This window comes from Antedon bifida, chromosome 4, assembly GCF_963402885.1.
Source record: "Antedon bifida chromosome 4, ecAntBifi1.1, whole genome shotgun sequence".
NCBI classification, from domain to species: domain Eukaryota; kingdom Metazoa; phylum Echinodermata; class Crinoidea; order Comatulida; family Antedonidae; genus Antedon; species Antedon bifida.
In genome coordinates, this window is record NC_136229.1 from 25846914 (window position 1) to 25873418 (window position 26505).

The following is a 26505-nucleotide window of genomic DNA, read 5'->3' on the forward strand; positions in this document are numbered from 1 at the left end:
ATTATTATTGTTTTTTTTTGTTTTTTTTAGGATGGAACTTAATTTTATAGATTTTAAAATTAACAAGGCCATATACATGGCTGCAGTCGCGTGCTCAAGTTAGTGTTTACCTACCGACCGACCACCCGACTGACATAGTGAGCACGCGACTAAAAATTCTGATCTCCACACAACTTGCAGGAGATATGTTCTTCTTATTATAAATCATGACTACCGTTATATTACTAACATCATCTTTTAAATAAACAAAACCATCATTATCATTGTCATCATCACCAGTACCATAACTATCACCATCTCTTATACTATCATATCCCTTCAATCACAATTGCTATTTTTATTACCACAGAAATAATTCACCTTAATCCACATTTATCTTATATTTTCATCTATCTTGTTATGATTTCACCCGTGATGTTGTTTTGTTGTTGTTTTTTTCTCAAACAACAATTCATATTTATTGAGTTATCAACCTAATCGTATCGTATATAAATGAGCCATTAAACAAAGATCGTTTCTCATTAATCAACATTTTTTTTATTATATTTTCTTTCAGCGTGCGATCCTATATGTTATCATGATTTTACATGTAATGAACAAGCAGATGTAACAGTTGCACAAGCATGGAAACCATCTTATGTGCCACCAGCAGATTTTTTTAATTGCGTTTTGACTAGGTGCACTTGTGAGCCAGGTTATGAAAAGGATGATTCATCGAATCTAAAATTCCGAGAATTATTTCCAATGTACACTTTCGCTGGATCGCAATACTGTGTGGGAATCGATGAATTAGTTTGTAATAATGAACAGTGCTTGTTGGGTAACAGAATTATTCAAGTAAGACAAATAAGTTCAATTTCTTAATTAATTTTGCTAAATGACTTGCTGAAGCTTCATTAGCTTCATGAACATTACGTAAAACTATTTTTTGTTATAATAATAAATAAATAATAAACTGTATAATAATAAACTGTAGTTCTAGTTTTACTTGCAAATTTGTATTCATAAATGAATGAGTAAAGTTTAAAGAAAGTACATTTTTGTGTTTTGAAACATATCATAACAGCAACAATACATAAATAAAAGCATATTATAAGAAGCTGTATATATATATATTTATTTTAATAAGATTGTAAAATAATGGCATAATTAATAGTACACTATGATCTATGGTAATTATAGTAGTTTAACCTAACAATGTTATTATTTTTTTATTGTTAAAAGGTTGGTGAAACCGTTACACAAGGTGATTGTGAAGTCTGCCAATGTGTCTTCAGTGACAGTAAACAGAAGTATGTTGCTGAGTGCAATTATGAATGCGAATTGCAAGAAAGTGACTGTGAAGTTGTAAGTTTTTTATAAGTTTGTGTTTTTACTCTTAAATTTCATGAAACTGGAAACCTAGAAAACCGGATTTTCCTGAAAAACCAAACTTTTCTTGAAATGTAATCCAATTTTATTATGATAATTTGAAATCAGAACCAGCCAATGAGTGGACTTGTGAAGAAACAAGTGAGCAAATAAAACGTACAATGAACTAGCACGGTGGTCTAGTAACTATAATTTAAAAAACCTGAATTTCTGGAGGACCTTTATAATGTATAACGTTTATCATTATTAATTACCTTTCATTAAATACACTTGTTTATCAATTGATATAAATGTTTTTTATAGATGTTTTATATGGTAAAATAAACCGAATATAATATGAATATAAACTTTGCTATACTGAAAACATAAATTCAATTCAAAACAATCTTGTTATGTGTACTACAAACTATCTGTTACGATCTTCAAATATCTTCACTAAATGGGAGAAAATCCTATTTTAGTGTGATTTTCAGTTTTGTACTGTTATATAAATAAATAAAATCAATCAATAATGGCTTTATAATATGAAAATAATAATTATATATTTGTATAGAGTGGTCAAGCTTTGAAGAGACCAACATACGGGTGCTGCGGGTGTGTTCCTAGAGAGGAGAATCCATCCACTGTTAGACGTAAGCTTAATTGTTTGTTACTTTTAGCATGAACCTATACATTAATTTATAGGTCCATGACCTATAAATTAATATATAGGTCCATGCTTTTAGACTGCAAATAATAGTAGTGCTTTTTACTATCATTGAGGTATTATGTATTAGCTAGAGGACAAAATCCAATGTTTTCGTTGTATGTGATGTGCCCATATGGACAGGATGATGTCATCACTACTAAATTTAGCAATATCACTTCCATATTTGGATTCATCACACTTTTTTTGTCAAACTAGTTTGATAGTTTAGACAGAGCTTTAGAACTATTGCCATCACCTTCATTCCTCCTAATTTACAAAGTAGTTGGTGTATATATATGAATACTGTACATATCAGGAAGAGACAAGTATTTACTTCTAACTAGGGCCCATAATAATAATGATATGTGTTCGCATTTATATACTTTGTACTCATATTTAATTATTAAATATTAAGAATAATAATTGTTTATGAAAAATATATTAAAAGCCTTTTACAGATCCTTGGATGTCAGAAAGAATGCTGTAAAGTAATCAAGATAGTAAAAATGTCCAACTAGAGGTCTTATTTTCTGTAAATAAAACTCATGAACATCTCTCACCCAGCTTTAACTTTCAAAATAGATATGCTTCATTGAGCTCTATCTTCACTATTAAACTAGCTTGACAAAAAAAGTGTGCCAAATATGGTAGTGATATGACGTCCTTTGTTGTCACATAACGTATGATAGTGTAGATAGAGCTTTACATGTAGATTTATATATACAGTAGATGCATTTTACCATTACATGTTAAACATTTTTTTTAGCTGCCATGTGCCTACGAAATTCAAATATTTACAATGTTGGTGAGTATTATGAAGCCGCCTGTGAACGATGTACTTGTAAGGAAGTCAGCTACATGAGATATGACTGGACATGTTTACCACTCCTAGGCTGCAATGAAGAACCATGTGTGGTGAGTTTACGTTTTTTACTGGTAATACCATTTTCACATCTTCAAAAAGTAATGTACTTGTAACACATAGTGTGAAGACAATTTTTGGAGAATCTTCCAAGATTTTACAGTTTACCTCTTAGTCAGAGAAAACACATAAGCGAGCTGCCTGATTTTGTTCTGAGATGTTCCGAGGTGTTACTGCGCATATCTAATTGTTCTGTACTGTTAACTGAATGTCCAAGCATTTATCAAATAGCACCCAACTACACTTACACTCGACATTTTGCAAGGTTAATTTTTTGTATTGACTATTTAGTATTCTGGTTCTTTTATTCACATAAATACAGTATTTGTTAGATTAAATTCTTTTCTATTTTTTAGGAGGGCACCTCACAACTGTTTTCAAGTAATTGCAAAGATTGCTATTGCAACCTAGACACAGGTAGATATGATGGTGTTTGTGAAGATACTTGCAGTATAACATGTAAAGAGGTATGTGCTTTGCTAGTCTAATAAAATTCCATCAATACATTTTAAAATACAAAAAAAAAACATACTTAGGAAAATGTCAAACTATAACAATGTTTACAAAATTAATTTCTTTTTCTAAGGATGAAGAACTTGTAACAGGAGAGAACATCTGCTGCTATTGTAGTAAGTTAAATTGTTAGTACCATATATTAAGTTCAATGTAAGTAGTTTGAAAGAAAAGTAGATTAGAAAAAATAATGTGTGTCCTGTATTTTTTAATATTCAGCACCCAAAGATTTGCAGTGCGTTTCAACAGAAAGCCCAACAACAAAATGTATGTAATAATTTTTTTTTTCATTCTTTTCAGTTCTTTTTTATATTTTTTGTTCAAATGCATACAAATAATTGTGTACTTACTTAAATATATTTGATATCTCTGATAACTCTTTTTTCTATTAAAGCACACTCAACAACGTCAATGCCATCAACTACACCAGAATCGACAACAATGTATCATCATTCCACAACTGGAATGCCATCAACCACACCAGAATCAACAATATATCATCATTCCACAACTGGAATGCCATCAACCACACCAGAATCAACAACAATGTATCATCATTCCACTACTGAAATGCCATCAACTACACCAGAGTCGACAACAGTGTATCATCATTCCACAACTTCAATGCCATCAACCACACCAGAATCAACAACTAAATATCAACCTTCCACAACATACACTACGACACAAACAACAACACGACATTCTACAACAGAAACATCAACAACTGAACAGCCAACAACAGAACCACCACGATGCGTCAGGCAGTGTGCCGATGGCAGTATGATTCCAAGAGATAGTCTCATCTGCGATGGTGTCTGGAATTGCCCTGATGGAGCTGATGAAGAAAATTGTGGAGGTATGAAACTTATTTTTGATAAACATTTAGAGAACATATATATATATATATATAAATCCAAAGGCAAATTACTGAAATGACAATGCTGTGGGTATCAGTGGCTGAATCTCAATGGAGATACAAAAAAAAAAGCTAAATCAAAACGATAAGTAAAACAGCCAGAAAAGTTAGCAGAGCTTTCGGGCAACACTAGCTCTTCATCAGTGCAAGTGAAGGAATTTGGATAACGTCATAGTATAAGAGCTGGCAAGTGCTGCCTGGGTGGACAGAAATAAAAGAAATACAACAAAAGGAGGCAGGGTGGAGTCTGAATCAGAGTAGAATATATATATATATATATATATTCATCTTTATTGTTTCAAATTAATTAATTAAATTTTAGTATATCACCGGGCGGGTTTATATATATATACATATAAACACAAGAGGCAAAGAACATTAATTCTAAACCGCCCGGTGATATACTGAAATTTAATTAATTTATTTGAAACAATAAAGATTAGGAAATCTGTGAGAATGAGAAAAAGTCATATATATATATATGTAGCTCTGCTAACTTTTCTGGCTGTTTTACTTTATCGTTTTGATTTAGCTTTTCGTTTTTTCTCCATTGAGATCCAGCCACTGATACACACAGCATTGTCATTTTTTCAGTAATTTGCCTTTGGATTTATATATATATATATGCATATATAAAATACGATAATATGTCATTTTCTTCTAAGAACAAAATAAAAATTATTTATTTATTTGATACTCTAACTAAACTATAAAGTGTATAACTTATATAATAATGTGCAAGGTAATTAATATAACTAGCACCGAAGGAGAACAGTTTTAACATTACTTTCCATACATAATACATTTCAGAATCTACAACGGCTGCTTCAGCTTTCACAACAATAAATGTGCCACAAACAACCAAATATCCTCGTAAGTATTATTACTATTTTATGCATTCACATGTATGATTGCTTTTAGGATCAAACAATAATAATCAAACATCAAAGGCACATTGTATCCTGAAATGTGTTAAATAATTATTTTAAAAATTTTTTTTAAATAAATCAAAAGTGGTAATTCCAAAGCGAGGATGCAAAAAAAAAAAGTGTGTCTACCGTAATTCATGGTGCATGATGTACAATTAGCAATAATTTGTGTGAATAGCGAACCCCTTCTCTAAAATATACATCTCTTACGAACTATTTTGAAATAAGCTGAATGTACAAAGACATTTCAAAAACATGGTTTCTTATTGGTTTTAATTCTGTCAATTCATTATCAATTGTAGTGTCCGTAACGTGTGCTGTTACCGTGACGTTACTTTTTATGTAAACTATTTTGAATTTACTGCTTTACAACCATAGTTATAACTAGTAATGAATACAGGTCTTTTGAAAAACTGTCCACTTTAAAATTATGAATGTTAATTGTCTTTACTGATCACCAATCATTGAAATACCTTGTGAAGCAATTTCCATTTACCAATCCCTTAAAACAATAGGCAATGCTAACTGTGGTTCAAGATGTGGACGGTTCATTATACGGGAGGAGGCACCTCATTCTCACTGTCGTTTTTATTTATTTTTTCCTAACATTTTTAATTCAGGGTGTGATGTAGCATGTGACTTTGTTGTCTCATGTCAGCAAATTTCTGAAATGACGTTTGGCCAAAGTTGGAAATACAATATACCAGCACATAAAATGCCATCGTTTAACCCCAGTTGCCTGAACACTGAGTGTAGCTGTGCTCCAGGGTCTGTGAGGGATAGCTTATCAAATAATAATGCTATTCGTGCCATGTTTAAAGAATCAGTGTCTGGCAACACATACCTGTGTCTTAGTCGTGAAGAAAAGGAATGTGGTTCAAGCTGTATTTTGGACTCTAATATAATTATAGCTGTAAGTATGTTCACCCTCTATTTATGTTCGTCTATAGGCTTAAACAGCATCATTTACGACTTATTACAGAATTCACCCATGCTTATTTGTATTAGTTTACAGCAAGCTACAGTACATGTGTTGGCATTAATGAAACATAGTCCGGCTTTTCATATTTTTCATAATTAAAAGCACATATCGTGTGCCATGTGTTGAACGTTGGACTTCTGATTACGCGATCTGGAGTTCGAGTTCAATGCTCTTCGTATTTCCTGTGTCCTTAGGCAAGCCACTTTACTTACGTTTGTCTCTCTTTAACCCAGGTGTAACAACTACAGTATGCTAATTACTAGCTGCAACATTATGGAAATATGTTTCCATACTGTACATGTTTGTTAAAAATAAACTGCGGTAATAATGTGAAGCACTTAGAGGCTTTGAGCATTATAAACACTATATTATAAGATTTGAGCATTATACTGTAAGCGCTGTATAAGATGACGAATTATTATTGTTATTTAAGGAGTCTCTTGTATCAATCAATCAAGATTAATTAAACAATTATACACACACTTACAAAATATATTCAATATTTTGTATTAATTTTTCATTATTATTTATTTTAAAATTTATTTAAAAAAATCCTCATTATAAACTGTTACTGTAAAAACAGATTTTATTCAATCTTGGAGAGAGAAGTTTCGCAAATGCTGCACCCACACTTTAGAATCCCCTCCCCGCTGAAATCATATCACTGAACGCCTTTAAAACTAAATTAAAAATGTACATGGTTCGCAAAGCCTATCCGTTTTTTTAGGACACTAACCTCTCACATCAATGGATAAGGATTTTTTCAGGTTTTAATGTTGTAATGTATCTCATGCTTCTTTTATGATTTTAAAGTAGGTCTATGATATTTGATATAATTATATTGGAATGTAAATTGTTTTAATTCTTATGCTAGGAAATGTATAAAAATTATTTAAATATATGTTAATATTCTGATTTTTACTATGCTATGTATTGTAAAGCACTTTGAACAGTTTTATTGAAAAGGCGCTACATAAATGTATTATTATTATTATTACTCGTTCTACCCAGCTGGGATACGACATTATAACAAAAGATTTGTTATATATTTGTTTTTCCTTATATTTATTTTAAGCCAAAATATGAGCACTGTAATTTCCATTATAGTGGATAATAAAAGGAATCTGTATTTTAAATTTAACCCATTTAATGTTGCATGTGCACTATATTAAAATACTGTGTATAAATTCATTAAAAATTGTTTTTCAGGACGGAGAACAGGTTGAACGTGGTGAATGTGAGGTTTGTGAGTGTGTTGAAGATCAATCTGGTATGTCTGTTGCTCAGTGCACTAAGCAGTGTAAATTGACACAAGAAGACTGCCAGGTTTGTGTAACCTATTTTAACTTTCACAACTCTATGCCAACGCTGCTTTCAAATAACTATTGGCACATTTTCATTAAAAGTTCAACATAATTCAAGAATTACTTATTGCTAGATAACACATATGATTTATACAAATTTGTTATATTGTTTACTTTAATTGTAAATCTTTTTTTAAGCTACGGCACATAGGACGAAAACATTGAACATATTTCCAACCCTTATGAATGTATTTCTTAACTTTGTATTGTCTGTAAAATGTGTACCACCCTTTTTGGTTATTGTGAATTTTTGTAACATTTTGTATCTATATTTGTATCATAACTACTGTCTGAATTTTGGTTCACAAAGTAGTTTGTTAAGTCTGTTATGCACATGATCTCCAAGAGACAAAATCTTAGCGACAGCACACAATTTGCGATTGATTTGTGCTTATAAAAATAATAAATATAATACACGCTATGCTGTCTATTAGTGGTATTTTAAGTTGTATATCGAATACTAATATTAAATGAAATTTTATTCTGTGTAAGATCACCTATGCACCCACATTTACACGCCTACACCAGGTCAAAGAAAAGCGGAAATCATGATTAGCAAATCCATATGCTATTTTAAAGTATACATAATAACTAGCTTACCATTTTTTTCAAAATAATGCACGGTGAAAACACTTTAAACATTTTTTTTACACAGATTCCATATCATTGCTTCATAATGGTTGTATATAATTATTTAAATCATTAAAGATATATTGTCCCACTGAAATTTTTTTATTTTATTATTATTTGTTATTGTTGCCATTTTAATGTCACTTTGAAAAATATTTACCTGAAAAAACTAGTCAAATTGACTGCCAGCCAATGAGTTTTTGGTTGAATTTAACCGTATATTTGTCATTTTATAAGTGAAGACATTTTTTGGGGGTTTTTTTTCACTTCACTAACACTATATTCAATCATCATTCTGATTTTATTAATCTCCATTTTTCATGTTTTTTTCATCTTTAAGTGTGTTTTGTAAAAATATAATTTTGTGTTTCAATTAATTTGTTAGGGAGACGAATTTTTATACGATGTTGCTGGAGAATGTTGTCGGTGCATTGAAAGAACAGTAACAGAACCCCCAACGATTGGTAATTTTTAATATTTTATTGACGCTCTGAAATTTTTTTTTATTTCGGTAGAGAATAATTTGTGTGTTTTATTGCTTCGTGGACTTTTCATTGTAAATTGAATTATTTTTATTTTGTTCAATCGAAACCAACAGTGATAATTACCGCCATTAACAGGTTTGATACAAACAAAGCCAGGACTGTTTATAGCACCGTGATTGGTTCTAACATTGATCACGGGCTTCTCTCATCCAGATCTAAAAATGCACATTAAAAATAGCACAATCTCATTAGTGTTTTTTTTTTTGTGATTATGAATATTTTAATGAGGAGTAGATGTACAGTGTAATACATATCAATTTATAACCTTTTAATATATCAGTAATTCAAAAAAAAAATAGTATTCAATAATACTACTTGCCTTTTCTACATTCTGTGTATGCAACATTCAGAACTAAGAACCTAAAGATTGAGAAACTCCTCAAGAAACAGCATGTAGTGCATAAGGTTATTTGCAAATATCGTGAGCGATGCATGATGGGAAAAAAGTGGGAGCAATAGCGCCACTACTAGTGCATAAAGATTGTATTATACGTTGGGAATTTTCTCCCAACCCCTTCTCATCATGCATTATGCAATGACGTTCCTCGCGAAAAATAAAGTTATTTATATTTGCAATAAATCCTATTAAAATTTTATAAGTTATATATTTATATAAATTAATATAATATATACGAATTAATTAATATAATAATAATAATATGAATTGAATAAAAAAAAATATATATTTGTCCATAGTTTGCGATGATAGCTGTGTGTACAAACCAACATGTGAAGAGATGAATATCTTGGAAACACTGTCCTTGCCATCAGGTTGTTCTTCATGTGAATGTCCGCCAGGAACCACACTGGATGACCTTAGTCAATTATGTATTCGTGAACCAATCTGTGATAACAAGTGTGAATATATGGGAGTCATATACCAGGTAGAAGACAGACAAATTAAGAATATATCAATTAAGAGTTCAATACATCATATTGCATTTTAATAAAAGAGTAACATTAAATATTATAAATCATAATTTGATATTTCTGTTTTAGGCTGAACAATCTGTTGATGTCGCTTGCCTAGTATGTACATGTATCGATATGGCAGGTTCATATACCTGGGATTGTCAAGTTGATACTAGCAAACCAGGCTGCAACGAAACACCAAGTAATTATACAGTATATTATTTATAATTATTTCACACCCATCATCATTATACCTATGATCATTTTGCAGTATTATAACCAGTGTCCACCACCATTAACGATCATTGTAACCACTACCACCATCATCACTATCATTACCAACATCTACTTTCATCACCGTCATCTTCTTCAATTATCGCCAAATCATCACTATTATCACCACCGCCATTTACCATCACAATAACCACTACCACCATCCTCGCTCTCATTAACAATACGCATTTAAACACAAAAAGACACTGTAAAGATATACTAGAAACTGCAAAGTGCAAGTGATTACTGCAGGTTGATCTATCAGCATAACGTAGTGTTGATGACGCAGGATCCTCCTATAAGATACAAACTGAATGCCTATATTAGAATGTTTCCATTGGATAAAAGACATCCCACAGACAATGCAGTGTACATCGCCTGCAATAAATAAGTTGCCAATGTTTTGTAGTCAAACAATGAACTTTCACAAATCGTGAAGTTACTGTGCAGAACACAAATAGCTGTTACGCAGCAAATATACACATTGTTAACTGAATTTTCCTACATTGTGCTATATATAGCATTCTAAATTATACTAATGCTCAGTTTCATTATTATTGTTTTTTTTAAGATGGAACTTAATTTTATAGATTTTAAAATTAACAAGGCCATATACATGGCTGCAGTCGCGTGCTCAAGTTAGTGTTTACCTACCGACCGACCGACCACCCGACTGACATAGTGAGCACGCGACTAAAAATTCTGATCTCCACACAACTTGCAGGAGATATGTTCTTCTTATTATAAATCATGACTACCGTTATATTACTAACATCATCTTTACAATAAACAAAATCATCATTATCATTGTCATCATCACCAGTACCATAACTATCACCATCACTATCACATACTATCATATCCCTTCAATCACAATTGCTATTTTTATTACCACAGAAATAATTTACCTTAATCCACATTTATCTTATATTTTCATCTATCTTGTTATGATTTCACCCGTGATGTTGTTTTGTTGTTGTTTTTTTCTCAAACAACAATTCATATTTATTGAGTTATCAACCTAATCGTATCGTATATAAATGAGCCATTAAACAAAGATCGTTTCTCATTAATCAACATTTTTTTTATTATATTTTCTTTCAGCGTGCGATCCTATATGTTATCATGATTTTACATGTAATGAACAAGCAGATGTAACATTTGGACAAGGATGGAAACCATCTTATGTGCAACCAGCAGATTTTTTTAATTGCATTTTGACTAGGTGCACTTGTGAGCCAGGTTATGAAAAGGATGATTCATCGAATCTAAAATTCCGAGAATTATTTCCAATGTACACTTTCGCTGGATCGCAATACTGTGTGGGAATCGATGAATTAGTTTGTAATAATGAACAGTGCTTGTTGGGTAACAGAATTATTCAAGTAAGACAAATAAGTTCAATTCTTAATTAATTTTGCTAAATGACTTCATTAGCTTCATGAACATTACGTAAAACTATTTTTTGTTACAAAATATAATAATAAACTGTAGTTCTAGTTTTACTTGCAAATTTGTATTCATAAATGAATGAGTAAAGTTTAAAGAAAGTACATTTTTGTGTTTTGAAACATATCATAACAACAACAATACATAAATAAAAGCATATTATAAGAAGCTGTATGTATATATATTGTTTTATTTTAATAAGATTGTAAAATAATGGCATAATTAATAGTACACTATGATCTAGGTAATTATAGTAGTTTAACCTAACAATGTTATTATTTTTTTATTGCTAAAAGGTTGGTGAAACTGTTACACAAGGTGATTGTGAAGTCTGCCAATGTGTCTTCAGTGACAGTAAACAGAAGTATGTTGCTGAGTGCAACTATGAATGCGAATTGCAAGAAAGTGACTGTGAAGTTGTAAGTTCTTTTATTGATTTGTTTCTTACATTCATTACTATAGAAAAAACTGTTTTTTTAAAGGTCCAAAATTTATTCTTGAAAATGTTAAGTACTGTAGGTAATTAGCTCCAATAGACCCAAACATATATACATTGTGTGAACTAGTCTAAGGGTATTTCGGAGAGTTGACGATATTTATTAAAACTTTAATTGAAATATAATTATAACTATGTGTTAACCAACATATTGTTTCATGTTTGTACATTGTATGTCTTACATTGTCAATACTTTAAACAAGGTTCAGGTTCAAATCTATCTACACTATCAAACAAAAAACATGATGTGCCCAAATATGGTGCTGTAGATATGCCCAAACATGGTAGTGATATGACATAATAATGTTCATATATGGGCACATCACATGTTTGTGACACATAACGTTTGATAGTGTTGGCAAAACTTAAGTCACCTTAATCATTACAATATATTTGTATACATTAGCTTGGAATGGACTTACATATGCCAACATATGGATGTTGTAATTGTGTTCCCCGAGTTGGTCCTACAACAGTCAGGCGTAAGTTTTTTTTTCTTATTAATTAAAATTATATATATATAATTTGAATATAAGCTGAAAGTCAATGATTCAGCTGTAAATATGCTTACCAATACCAAAAGAATCTGGTAGTAAACATTCTGCCCGTTGGCTACACATTTAATGCCCAGTCAATGCTTTACTAAAAGCATATAACACTAATACATAAAAATGCATAAATTCATGATAAAACTAAAATTGCTGATTGCATATTATAACTCCTGATGACACTCGAAGCATTATTAATCGAAACGTTAAGGAAAATATGTGGTGTACCTCAAACTTGATATGGATGAAGACGGTCCTCATAAGCAAGTGAGTTCATATTATTGTAAATTTTTTTTTTTTTTAGCTGCCTTGTGTTCCCATGATGGAGAAACATACAATGAAGGAGAATCTTATGAATTTGCCTGTGAACACTGTACCTGTAAAGAGGTTCAGTTTATGGTATATCAATGGGACTGTAAACCACTCCCTGGCTGTGAAAATGTGCCATGTGAGGTATGTATACCTTATATTCCTTCATGTACATGCTTGAAGGAAGTGAATACAACTATTTGCGGCAACCAATATGGTGTATTCTATCATTTCTACATCCAAATATTCATCTATGGAGACGGGCCTCATGCTCAAATATGTGGGTTGGAGCTAACCTAATCAATAACAGATTCTCAAACCATGACATTCATAGTAACAATAGAATAATTTACTTCATTTAGATGTCCTATGCTTATATTAACATAGAAACAAGCAGAATTATGTACTTTACTTAGACAATATCTGGTCATTTGAATGAAATGTATTTATTGCCTTACATACCTCCATGCTATATACTATTATGGTATTCAACATTTATAGGTTGGATTACCAAAGACATTTGAAGGTAACTGCAAGATATGTGAGTGTAATTCAGTCACAGGCCGGTACGATAGCTGTGGGGATATATGTGAGCTTGAATGCAAAGAGGTAGGTTTCAAACATAAAGAAGATACACACAAATGACAAACGGGTCAAGTACAAGATGACTGTTTCGTTTTTTTTATATAAATGAATATTGTTGACAAGGATGTTTCAGTTTACAGTAGAATCCCTCCTTTGAGAACCCGTATTCAAGTGATAACCATAAAAAGGGACACTTTTCCATGACATGCACTAAGCGAAATGTATGTTTCAATACTACTACTATTAGACATCTCTAATAAGGAGACATTTTTGTTTTGTAAATCAATTTTGTCAAGTAAATCCTGCATGTGCCAATTTTAAATGTATGGATACTTTTAAACAACATTGTTTGTATGTAGTTTCATGTGTTCTTAATATTTATAATGTAATAATTTATATTAGATTAACTATCCGTCTTGCCATGAATTTTAAAGTTTTACAATCAGTATTACAATAGTTTATGTTAACAGAAACAATATTAGGAAGTTAAGAATGTTTACCAATATTACAAAAACGTACATTTTATTTTTTTAGGATGAAGAACTTGTGACAGGCGAAAACATTTGTTGCTATTGTAGTAAGTATTGTATTTTAATTGACTGGCATATTACAACAACCCCTATTCGGGGGAAATCTCTGTTAAGTGAGAACTTTGATGGGTCCAAAAGGTGTCCCTTTAATAGGAGTTCTAAAGTAGCATTATATTTAATTACTGTTTTGCATCTTATTCATTTAAAAATGTATTGAAATCATTCTGTTTAATTATTTTTTATGTTTTTGTTTTTTAACAGAACCAAAAGATTTAATCTGTGTAACAACTGCAAGCCCAACAACATCATACTCAACCACAAAATGTATGTATACAATTGTTGCTTCTATATTTGTGTTTCTTTGCTGGTCACAATTCTGCACGTGGGTTAACAGTATAGACTATCATTCTCTACCCTTCTTGGGAAGCTAATAGTGCGTGCGTCTTACTATACATTACATTAAACCAGGTGAACACTCTTCCCTGGTGAAATAAAAAAGCTTAGACAGCCTCTAAGATGAAATAAAGAGATTAAATTGAGTAATGTTGAAAACTGAAAGGTATTTTGATAAAGCACTTTCTCTTGTTTTTTTTTTGTGATGAACTTATAATGTTTACAAACAATTTGTTTACTCTTGTTAACAGCAACCACTGTGACCACTACTGTAACAACAACCACAATGACACCAACGCACACCACTACTGTGACTGAGACAACGTTTGTGACAACAGAAGGTATGTACAGTTAAGCCATTTAAAGTGTTTTGTATAACCTATTTATGACAGTGTTAAAATGATGTGCATTAATACTTATTAAGAATCATAACAATAATACAAATATGATTAGTAAAATGGTAATATTTCCCCTGTACCATCATCTACAATTAGGAACTTAGAACTTACGATATCACAAGTATGCAAAACTATAAAATAATGGTATTCCTATTGACTTTATGGTACCATGACAAATATAATTGCAAATGTTGTTCTCTATAATTTTAAAATGTTATGGAATTTAACTTTTTTGTTAATGATTTAATTTTTGCAAGCTGGGACTTCTTGTGAGCCATGACGCTTCATTGACTTTTAAGAAATTCTGAACATATAAATGAAATTAAATCAAGGTGTGCAATTCTTGCAAATCCAGTACACGGGACATCATTGCAATTGAAACTTTATTGAATTGAAAATCTCCATTATTATAATGTAGAACCATATAAATTGCAGATTTAATATATTAAATAAATAATGTATGTTTTTTAAAGTTCCCTGTTTTGAACCATTGATTGCTGATAAGGAAAATTATCCATCTACTATTGAGTATTCCTCACTGATGTCAGGGCTTCAGAGCAGTTTGGATATTAGCCAAGAACAGTGGAGTACAACCTTGCAAAACGACCAATATGTTAAGGTTGGTAAAGTTATGTTTTTAGATTCAAATTCGTAAAAGGCGTTGAATTTCCATCTCTTTATAATTTTTTACTGAACAGGACATTAAGACAGGTTTAAACTAATTGTCTAATTGCTTGTTCAATCTGTCTACAGATGTGTTTATTTACACTTTTCTTAAGGTAATTGAGTTCTTTCTAACCTATAAAAATACATTAGTATTTACACTCTTTCACAAAGACCATTGGATTCTTTCACTTCTATTTATATTTTATTCTAATATGTTAGCCTCTTTTTTTTCTCTTTATTATTGTTTTTTCCATTTGTTTTCTTAAAACAATACATGTTTATAATGGCCTCCTTTCTACAAGCTTATTTAAATACAATATTATTATATTGACTTGAAAGTAGTGGGCCTATTTTAGTGTATTATTTCATTCATAGTTTTTACTTCATCTTATATTTTTCCCCTAGATCATATTTGCAGAACCAGTACATGTAACTGGTATCCGAGTGTTTGGAATTGGAGAGATTGTCAGTAAATTCAAAGTTCGACATGGACATTCCATGGACAATCTAAACTATATAATGGGTGAAGGTAGCTACGGTATTGCTGAAATTGAACATGTAAGATATTTATTAATTACTTTATCCAAAATTATTCAACTTTCGTAAATACACTTTCAGAGACAATTATACTTGTCAAATACAGTAGTGTATTTGGGGGCAGGTTGAATATTTGAGTTATTTCCACCGTAAGAACGCTGTTAAACGGTGAACTTAGTAGTAAGGAATATTATAATCATTAGTAATTTTGGGGTAGAAATTATTTTTTGCAACATGTTGTAGTACAATCTATTTCATTGGCACATAAGAAAGAACTAACTATATAGTTTAGCTTCAAATTGTTCATGTATTGTAGAAATTTATCTAATGAATTTATTCATTGCAGAAATGTAAGTTACTTACTTGATACAGAAGGCACAGCATTTTGAATATTCATTTTAAATTTATGTAGTAATAATATAGTTTTTATTATATTGTATTATTATTTTTATCGTTTGTTTATTGTAATAACATAAAGTAAAAATTCTGTTTTGGGCTTTAGCCTTATTTCACTACTGGTTATTATTCATTATTAGCCAAATACATATTATACTGTTGTTTGATAGATCTTTAATGTGCCAAGCTCTGAATCTATTCTAAAGTTGGAGGAAGATGCCTTTGATGCTAGAATTGTCATCATTGAGCCTGTGTATATGAACCTCCTGCTTACAATGAAACTTGAACTGTATGGTTGTCCATCAAGTAAGTACCATCGGAGAGTGTTTGAAGGGATGAAGGGCTGTAATAATAATACTGACAATAACTTTGTGTTATTGCATTTGTTAAAGGAAGCAGGTGAAGGGGTAGTGGTGAGGGGTCGAAACCCCTTTTGCAACCCTTTACTCCATTCACTCTCTCTAGCCTATAAGGTCAATTTTAACCCATGTTCTGCCCCCCCCTACCCCCAGATAATATTAAGATTGCATTCAATTGTAAATAATTGGAATTTTCCTATGTATTTATTTTGTATTGTTTGTTTATGAGGATATTATCCATTGATGGCATCAGTAGCTAATATTGTAAAGTATCTTGCCTAAGGATACAAGTGATGAGCGTTGGATTCACACCCCGATCTCACGATCAGTAGTTGAACATCCAAATGGATTGTAATTTAGATTAAAATTTTTGAATTATGTTTCTTAGATCATGTCTATACAACAGTAGAACCAACAACTACAACAGAACCAACCACAACAACAGAAACAACTACTGCCGAACCCACAACAATACAGCCAACCACGTTTGGTATGTATGCAATATGCAATAACAAAGTTTGAGCAGTATTAGCAGAATGAATGTCACTGCACTGTATACTACATTTTCTATTGTATTTATTTTATTTTAAATCAACAGAGATGAAAACCTCCACTATTGAGTTGATAAACATAAAAAAGTAGCGATATACAAAAATGACAAAATATTTAAAATGTGTTCACAATTTTAAACTTAAAAATAATTGTAGAGTAAAAAAAAAACAGAGAACTTATTTAGGAATCACACAAGCCGTTGAATAAACCTTTTTAGTTACATTTGGTTGTTAACATGTTGTCAATAGCTGTTCCTGTCTAGTTGCCAAAAGTTAGATATTCGTGAGCTTTCGAATTGTGACGACCAATAATATTATGCATTGATGTGTTGTTGTATTGCATGGTGGACCAAAAAACCACCAAACGTCAAAGAATAAAGTGAGGAAGCACGTTCCAACTTTCCTATATGTGCCCAATGTAAATATCCTTACTTGTTCCTAGATCATCACAAGTTGAAAATTACTTGTTTCTAGGTCATCACAAGTTAAAAATTCTCTTATTGAGAAATGATAAAAACCTTGTAAGCAAAAAATGGAATTGTGTGACTCTTATGTAATGGCCTAATCTTCTAACCTGTATTATGTCGTGGCTGACAAATACACACCCTTTTATGATTGGTTATGAGACCATAATATTTTTTTAATGGAATTTGAAATGTTTCTAATCTTTTTTTGTTTCAGTTTGCCCAGATTGTATGTGTCAGTCAGACTGCAATCATAATACCTTCTGTCCGGAAAATATCCCTGAAGGGTGCAGCCGTTGTGATTGCCCCGAAGGTGCCAGACGTCTCGACAATAACATGTGTACATTTGAGGCTCAACACTGTTCATGTCTGAATGAAGACACTGGCGAATATATGGATGTAAGTAACTAGAATCTTATTTGTTTCTGTACCATTTAATAGAACAATTTACAAAATAAAATAGCCACTTGCATAAGTAATCAAATTTGAATGTTACAAAACATCAACAATACAATTTCTAACATTGTTTTGTCTGCTGTTCAGGCTAATGACGTATGGACAGAAGGAGACTGTTACAGTTGTGTATGCTCAGAACAGCATGAAAAAACCTGTGAAAATACATGCAGTAAGTGATTCTATGAATATATTTTATACAAATATTACTATTATTATGTTTACCGTACAGTACCTAAAGAGCCAACAATATCAGCATGGTTTCGAGACCAACTCGTTCCTAGGACTGGTGGTAATACACAGTTTGTCTGTGTGCACTTTAAAGAACCCAGTTCATTATTCGAGATGAGTAGGGGGTTACTGCAGTTAGTCAAAATAGCCCCTGTTCAGGAGGGTTACCATCTATCTGGTAGGACAGTGTATAATTTTCTATTGGTAATCCTTGCCTAAATACATAACATTTTTTTAAAAAGTTTATTGCGGAAAAGGTGGAGATTGGTGCTTTACTTTCCAGAATAACGGAGTTTGTGAAAGAATAAAAGGGGACTGTGGTGTTGTTTATATTATTGTAAATGTGTAGTAATGTGTATCATGTTAAATATTTAGATGTTTTGACAGACCTTCCACAGTATTGTGTGCCACTGATGTCGGATGTCAGTAAATAATGTTACTATTATTCCATTTTTTACCAAAGTGTATCGGTAGCTTATTATGTTTGTCATAATGTTTTAAAACAGAATAACAAGTAACGCCTTTTTAACTTTGCAGAGACTACAACTGTTACAACTATGAAACCCACAACTACAACCGTCACAACGACATATACCACAAGTGAAGTCCCTACTACTGTACAGCCAACAACATTTAATCCATCAACTGTAACTCCTTGTGTTGAGGTATTAATTTTTTTTTTCAATATATTTTTCTAAAATTGTTTGTGTTATACATTTTGGAAAACCTGATTTGTCTTGTAGTACCAATTACAATATCAATTGACTAGAATTATTACTTTCAAAATAGTTTTTTTTTGCATCATAATAAAATGAAATTTATAATGTAGTAGTGATTGATGAGTCAAACATTTGTTCAGTTACAGAGTAATTCTATTTAATTTAATAGGGAACAAAGACAGTGGTTGATGATTGTAACTCATGTTATTGTGTGGATGGGGAACAGGATTGTCGTAAAGATTGTAACAAAGATCCAAATTCATGTCCAGAGGTAAGGATGCTACAAAGTAAGATGGTAACAGTCGACAATAACTAGATAAACATACATTTTTTTACATAAAACAACATTAAATTAAAAACATTTTCATTCTTTGAATATTGCTCTTACTAATCCTGATGTCATTTGATTAGACGTGTGAAAATATTATTTTCATCATAAATGGTTATCCTATAGGAATTAACTTTTCTAATAGTTCTTTTGTTTTATTTTTAAATGCACATTGATCTGGTTATCATCCTTATACATGGGCCAGTACATTTTGAATTTAATTTATATACAGCTTTCTTTTTTATATATTGAATGCTCAGTGCATAAAATAATTATTTTTTAAATAGTTTATAGCACCATAAATAATCATTTTAATTAGAAGTAACTAGATTTGTATTTATTTATTGAATTGTATTTATAGGGAGAAAGGCTAGTTCATTCTGATAATGAATGCTGCTATTGCGAACCTATTCCAACAAGTAAGTGTGTTTGCATAAATTTGAATTGTTTTTCAAGCTCATAAATAAAATGATGTTTAACTATTTTAAGTAGGTGGATTTTAAAGGTTTAGAAGAACCTCTTTTCATGTTGGGCCTACATGTATGTAAAGTGAAAACATTGTAGGTTGTTTTAAAGGAGAGGGATTTTGAAAAAGCCTTTCTTGTGACAGCATTATATGTATGTCTGTTATGTGCATCATCTCCTAGTGCTACATTCAGGGATGTGAATTTTCAGCTGTTTTTAATCAATTTTGATAACTCTTGTATACAAATCCGTTTTAGTGTTGAGTTTTTATTTTACTATTGTTTACACCTCTGACTATTAAATGTTGTTTTTTTTTATATTTATATAGCTATATTTCCAACAACGGAAACTGGTAAGTGTTTATGTTTAGTATTATAATTTTTATAGGATTATTTGGTTGTTTGTTAATTAATACTACAGTAGGTGTATTTATAAAATCCAAATAATAAAATTTAATAAAACAAAATGTTGCTGTTTCAATAAATGTGAATCATGTCGCAATATCTTGCCTACCTTTTTATTCAATCTGATTCAAGTGACAGGAATCTATTTAGATGTTATATAAAACAAATAATGAATGTTTTATATTCATGTAATTGTACAAATAATGCCATTTGGTGAATGATGAAAGGTTATATTTCACCTCATGCCATTACTTGTACCATTACACTCATAAAAATTCATTATTTGTATAATATTCGCACATGTTATTAATATACAATTCTAAGCTTGTATTCTTTAACACCTTTTTACTGGCATACCGTACTGTCTGAATAATTATGACAGTGACCTCATCCTATACGCATCTTATTTCATATCTTCAAGTTATATTCTTTTTCTTGTAAATAGGTATATTAATGTCTACAAAGCTTGTACAAATCTTGAATTTCTTTCTGTATCTTCAATTTCAACGAAAATATTAAATCATGTTGGCTGCTCTAAATTTTTCCAAGTTTTTTGCTCAATTTATGTGTGCTTTATATATAATTGTTTTTTCATTTTAAATTTAGTTTGTTGTGAAGATTTCACCATTGGAGAACCTGAGTGCTGTAAGCATGTAGATGAGTGTGTTATTGGTACTGAATATAGCTGTGGTGTCGGATGTGTTTGTGAACCACCTCAAGTGTTTAATGGAACATCCTGTGTGTTCCAAGTCGAATGTCTTTGTGAAGATGACAAAGGCAATTTCTACAAGGTATGACAACAGGCATTATACCAATATAAATGCTACTGTACCTTCTTTTTAGAAAGTCTTGAGCCTCAGACAGTCGTGGTGTGATGAAGTTATGTACAGTAGCGCAACATTTGTCATATTACAGTTCTACATTATTATGACTCGCACAAATATAACATTTCTTAGTTTTCAATATAGCACAATTTAGTTCATTGAATGTCAAACTGTAGAATAGAAAATTAGAAATTAAACCACTTTAATTAATTCAAATAAAGCTTGGATTATACTCGGTCAAATGCTGTAATAAAAAAGAATCAATTTCGCAAATAATTCTACTGGTTCATGCTAACATAATAATCATCATTGGTATGTTCAAATAGCCAAACACTTTCTGGGAAGATCCAAATGATCATTGCTCTGACTGTTCGTGCTTTAAAGATGAGATCAAATGCAGTAGAAAACCGTGTCCACAAGAACCAAACTGTGCAGAGGTATGTACAAAGAAAAAATTCACTGCACAAATGTTACTTTATGAATGTACTTTTTTATAAGAAACCATAAATATTGTAACAATATTTATAAGGGACACTTGTATTATCTTATTATGCTTGTTTTTAATCTTCCTTCACACAAATGGAACAACCTCTCATATAGTTTTCATATATAAGATCCGGATGCTCATAACTGTGTGTGCTTACAGTCTTGTATACTTTTCGAAAAAGTTTACCTTTCACACCTGTCCTACATTTTAAAGGTTGAAAGATAGCTTTATAGATAAATAAAATCCAGACTGGCACAGAGTGTGTTTTTTCCGGAAAGTTCAAATGTTCCTACATACCAAAATATATGCCTACTGTTTTAAAAATATATAGTAAGACAACCGCTCCTACAAGTACTATTTTGTTTTAAAAAATAAATAAAATGTTCTAAAGCCAAAATATTTGAAATATATCTGTCAATGTTGATTGTTTTTGTTATTGTCAGCATTTACGTTATTATCCTGATGGAGCCTGTTGTCCAGCTTGTAGAGGTTTGATGTTATTTTGTTTCCCTATTTTTTCTTTATACACTTTTTTTTAGTAGTTCTAGTAATTTTAAAGATTAAATTGATATGAATTATATGGAACTATTTGTCCATGTATTTCTATTCCATGCAAGTTTTTGTTTTATCCATTGAGGTATTCATTTTTTTCCAATGTTATCGCAGTTCAATTAGTGAGTTTTCATAAAGAAGAAGACTACACAATCGATACCCTAGTTATACCCATTACGCAATCACGCAGTCATTAAAAAATCCTCGCATGCAAAAATGCTAGATAATTTACTAAGAAATTATTATTTCCATTGCGGTTAACAATAATTATAATTATTTTTATAAAAACTTCAGTAATCTTTAACAAAAACAGGTTATTCTTATTTTTATACACTACATTTTTGGAGGCCATCTTTATAGTCTTTTCTTCTGTTGGAACCACTTTGTGTCTATATAGTTGATGATCAAGTACTTAGAGTAATATCTATGTTTTTATCTCATAATTCTTAGAGTTTACTCAACCAGCATGATAATGTTATAGTCCTATTACACATTATTAATCTCTGTCTACACTATCAAACTATTTGTGTGATGTGCCCAAAATGGTAGTGATACATATGCCCAAACGTAGTAGTGATGTAACATTAAATGGGCACATAACATTGTTTTGTCACAAGTTTGATATGGTAGTGTAGACAGAGTTTTACTTATTATTTACAATTATGCCTTGACAGGTAAATAACAATAAGAAACACTTCATCTTTTTTTAAAATTTGTTGTTTGTGTTGAAAAAATGAATGAAAAAAAAAGCTTATTGTCGTCTACTTGTATAGAACCTACCACTTTACCAACTACAACAAAAATACCAACCACAGAGATGCCAACCACAACAGAAATGCCAACCACAACAACAGAGATGCCAACCACAACAACAGAGATGCCAACCACCACAACAGAGATGCCAACAACCACTACAGAGATGCCACCAACAACAGAAATGCCTACAACCACAACAATGCTACCAACTACAGAGATGGGTAAAGTTTAATGTCAGATTTAAAGTGTAGGAAATCAAATCTATTTCGAGTAGTAATTTTTTTTTTAATGAATGTTTCATTTATCTTCATTAGAATGTGTTGAGCCTATACGTCAAATCAAGGAAGGTTTGGAAAATATTCGACGAACAAATGATGGCAAAGACTTAAATTCAGAAACTACCACATCTGGATGGAGTATTGTTATAGATGATTGGCTAGAGGTTACTTATACTCAACCATTGAGAGTAACAGGAGTTGATATCAAGAGTCAAAGTGAAGGAAGTGTGTCTTTTATAGTTTCATATGCACAAAATGGAAATGGAGATGTGACCACTATTGTGGATGGTAATGATGTCCCAGTGGTAAGTTTTAATTTTGTTTAGAATTAAAGTAATGTAATGATTGTAGAAGCACACATGCACAATATGCTAACATAAATCAATGTTAACAGCACATTAAAAATGAAGAGAAGAAACTATTTCTAAATTAATCTATACAAACTAAATTTATCTATTTATAGGTTTTTAACAAGGACCTTACTGGTAATAACGAAAAAGATAGAGTGCTGTTCCCTGGAGAAGGAATTAATGATGTAACCAGGATAGATATTACTGTTGTATATGTATCAGAAGGCATAACAGTGACTCTTGAATTTATTGGATGTATTGAGAATGGTAAGTTTATTGTCAATATATGTTTATTAATGTTTTTTGTCTTAATTTTAATTTGACGGAACATTTAAATAACCTCGCCACTTTAAAGTTTGACAACAAAATTGTAAACATTTGGGAAAGTGTATTTATGGTAGATTTAATAGATATGTAGATATATAGATATATTTTTTTTAATTTGATTTTATTTCTGACAGAATTTACAACCACAACAACAACAGAGATGCCAACAACGACAACAGAGATGCCAACAACCACAACAGAGATGCCAACCACCACAACAGAGATGCCAACAACCACAACAGAAATGCCAACAACAACAGGTAAGCTTGTAGATGTTTAGTTGAAATTACAATACAAGTTTCCCTCCAATTAAAAGTCTTTGTTTTAATGATTATATTGCAGAGACTTGAAATGTAATACCTTTGAGATCTATAAGTGGTCTAGTGGTTAATATTACCATGTAAACGAAAGGGGGCAGGTTCAATTTCAGACAAATAATAGTTTGTAGATGTGGAAGAATGGGATTACTTTTACTCGATTATCTTTGCATCATTTAGTAACTACCATGAAACCAACAACCAGAGAACCAACTACCACGGAGTCAACTACAATGGAGCCAACCACTATGATATCGACAACTCGTCCATGTAAGTATCGGTTGGAATTAACTTTCTGTACAGTCACTTTGGAAACTACAATGTCAAACTTATTCTACTGCAGTTATTGCAGTAACTATATTATGTTTATCTTCAACCTGATTATGCTTTTATTTAGTAAGCTTTTCTTTGGTATCATACACTCTGTTTATTGTTATTGATATAACGTTATTTCAGTTAACAAAAATGTAGTTACTGCAGTAATTGCAGTAACACAATTTTGACGTGATCCCTCAATAGTTATTACCATGATAATACACCTACTGCTCTACACACACATATATAAATTAGAAAAAAAAAGAATAACATTATTACATAGTGTGATAACATTAGTGTAAGATATGATACTTTTATATTAATATGTTCATTATTGGTTGTATATTGTTGTCAACATTTGATTTCGCCATGCAACCCTTGAAACAATATATAGTTGTATATTATTCTGTATTTTTCTTTATTATTGGTGGAAATAAATGTTGTTATTATTTAGTCTGATGAATAGTAGTCAAATTCGAATGACCCAACATGATTTTAAAATCAGATTTTGCTTCAACTATCATTTAACTTAAAAAAGAAGACTTTTTTAATTGGATTTCTTTCTATGACTATAAGAATGAATAACAGTAACAATAAAGTAACAATTATGACTCTTATTTCTGTAAAGGTAATCACAATAAAGTGTGGTCTAACTGTTACTGTACACTGACTTGTGAAGACATTGCTCAAGGCAGAACTAATTGCTCGTCACCAGAATGTGTGCCAGGATGTAATTGTCCTGATGGAATGGTTGAAGATGGCGGTAGTTGCATCCATAGGGAAGAATGTAATTGTTATGATAGAGATACAGACAAAGTATACCCAGTAAGTGGTAACATTCTATTATGTACCCAATACGATACACCATTATTTCAAACAGAGTAAGAATCATGTCATTTTGCCTATTAAAAGTGTATTGTGTAGTTACTGAAATACAAAAAAAACAGCAACAACCATATTTATAAACATTAAGTAATGACATCAAGTTGTTGAGGGCGTTCATCGCTTCTTGTGACTAAGGCACTAATATTAATTGGGCAGAAAATCTTCAATGCATAAATAAGGCCAACATGTAATTTATTTAAATAAATGAGTATTTAAGTAATTTCATATCCTAAAAAGTAATATTATATAGTAATATAAATAGCTAATTTTTGTAGTTTGAAAAGTCAAGCTCAGAAGTCTCTGTGCTTGTCCAGGGAGCATAATGTCTCAAATGTTTATAAAGTATTAAATATTATGATTCAATTTATGTATTTGATTAACCTAACCTTCGTTTTCTTGATTTTTTTTTGTAGTTTGGCCACACTTTCAGTAAAGAATGCGAGACATGTGCTTGTTGGAGTGATGGACTTGAATGTGAACCAGACCGCTGTCGTATTAGAAGCTGTCCTGCGGTAAATTTTGCTGCTCCTTTTTATATACATTTTGAATCCTGAGACTTTACTACATTTTTAAGTAGTAGGACAGATCCTACACATCAACAACATTATAGGACAATTTCATTTCTATTAACATGGAGAAATATTTCTCCATGGTATTATAGAATCTTAAATTTCCTAATATATGATAGAACTACAGTATGGTTGCAAAACACTGTTTTGTTATAATTCTGATTTAACTCATATATGCTAAATGTTATAACACATGTCATTTTGTATATGTAGGACTTTTTATATATTTCGAATTTTCTTTTAAAAAAACAATTTCCTTCTTAGACAAAATTTGTCTAAGAAGGAAATTCGTTTTTTTGAATTCATACTTATAGGGTTCTCCGTATATCTGTTATACAAGTAAAATATGTAATTAAATCAAATAATTATAAGATGATTGTAGGTCAGGTCATTTGTAATGCGCCTTAATATTATATGATAAGGCGCAATAAAATATTGTATGTATGTAGACCTATGTAAGTAGGCCTATGTATTATGCAGGTGATTTGTTTTGTTGTTATTCCAGGGCACTGTGTT

At 31.0% G+C, this 26505-nt stretch overlaps 2 protein-coding genes across 8 annotated transcripts in view; both read left to right on the forward strand.

Moving 5' to 3' along the window:
• The window catches only part of LOC144839292 (uncharacterized), a 42138-nt gene extending 26727 nt beyond the window's left edge, over positions 1-15411 (forward strand). The window contains exons 42-64 of the mRNA XM_078694609.1: positions 557-837; positions 1225-1347; positions 1925-2003; positions 2826-2974; positions 3338-3448; positions 3568-3610; positions 3714-3761; positions 3889-4353; positions 5224-5286; positions 5963-6255; positions 7534-7650; positions 8704-8782; positions 9560-9747; positions 9863-9977; positions 11153-11433; positions 11794-11916; positions 12400-12475; positions 12846-12994; positions 13352-13459; positions 13970-14012; positions 14227-14289; positions 14610-14699; positions 15230-15411. Of these exons, the coding sequence (XP_078550735.1) occupies positions 557-837; positions 1225-1347; positions 1925-2003; positions 2826-2974; positions 3338-3448; positions 3568-3610; positions 3714-3761; positions 3889-4353; positions 5224-5286; positions 5963-6255; positions 7534-7650; positions 8704-8782; positions 9560-9747; positions 9863-9977; positions 11153-11433; positions 11794-11916; positions 12400-12475; positions 12846-12994; positions 13352-13459; positions 13970-14012; positions 14227-14289; positions 14610-14699; positions 15230-15411 (3269 nt within the window). The remainder of the gene's footprint in view (positions 1-556; positions 838-1224; positions 1348-1924; positions 2004-2825; positions 2975-3337; positions 3449-3567; positions 3611-3713; positions 3762-3888; positions 4354-5223; positions 5287-5962; positions 6256-7533; positions 7651-8703; positions 8783-9559; positions 9748-9862; positions 9978-11152; positions 11434-11793; positions 11917-12399; positions 12476-12845; positions 12995-13351; positions 13460-13969; positions 14013-14226; positions 14290-14609; positions 14700-15229) is intronic.
• Positions 15412-15798: 387 nt separating this feature from the next.
• LOC144840497 (uncharacterized) overlaps positions 15799-26505 on the forward strand; it is a 70292-nt gene continuing 59585 nt past the window's right edge. For 4 of the 7 annotated variants that reach the window (XM_078696316.1, XM_078696317.1, XM_078696318.1 and 1 more), the window contains exons 1-13: positions 15802-15980; positions 16526-16661; positions 17103-17204; positions 17947-18128; positions 18273-18354; positions 18951-19078; positions 19302-19403; positions 19822-19879; positions 20254-20277; positions 20936-21120; positions 21480-21590; positions 22084-22129; positions 22966-23169. In XM_078696316.1, the coding sequence (XP_078552442.1) occupies positions 15921-15980; positions 16526-16661; positions 17103-17204; positions 17947-18128; positions 18273-18354; positions 18951-19078; positions 19302-19403; positions 19822-19879; positions 20254-20277; positions 20936-21120; positions 21480-21590; positions 22084-22129; positions 22966-23169 (1420 nt within the window). In that variant the 5' untranslated portion in view covers positions 15802-15920. Of the gene's footprint in view, positions 15981-16525; positions 16662-17102; positions 17205-17946; positions 18129-18272; positions 18355-18950; positions 19079-19301; positions 19404-19821; positions 19880-20253; positions 20278-20935; positions 21121-21479; positions 21591-22083; positions 22130-22965; positions 23170-23262; positions 23532-23689; positions 23844-24037; positions 24106-26505 lie in introns of all 7 variants that reach the window. The other 3 variants (XM_078696321.1, XM_078696320.1, XM_078696315.1) reach the window with 3 other exon arrangements.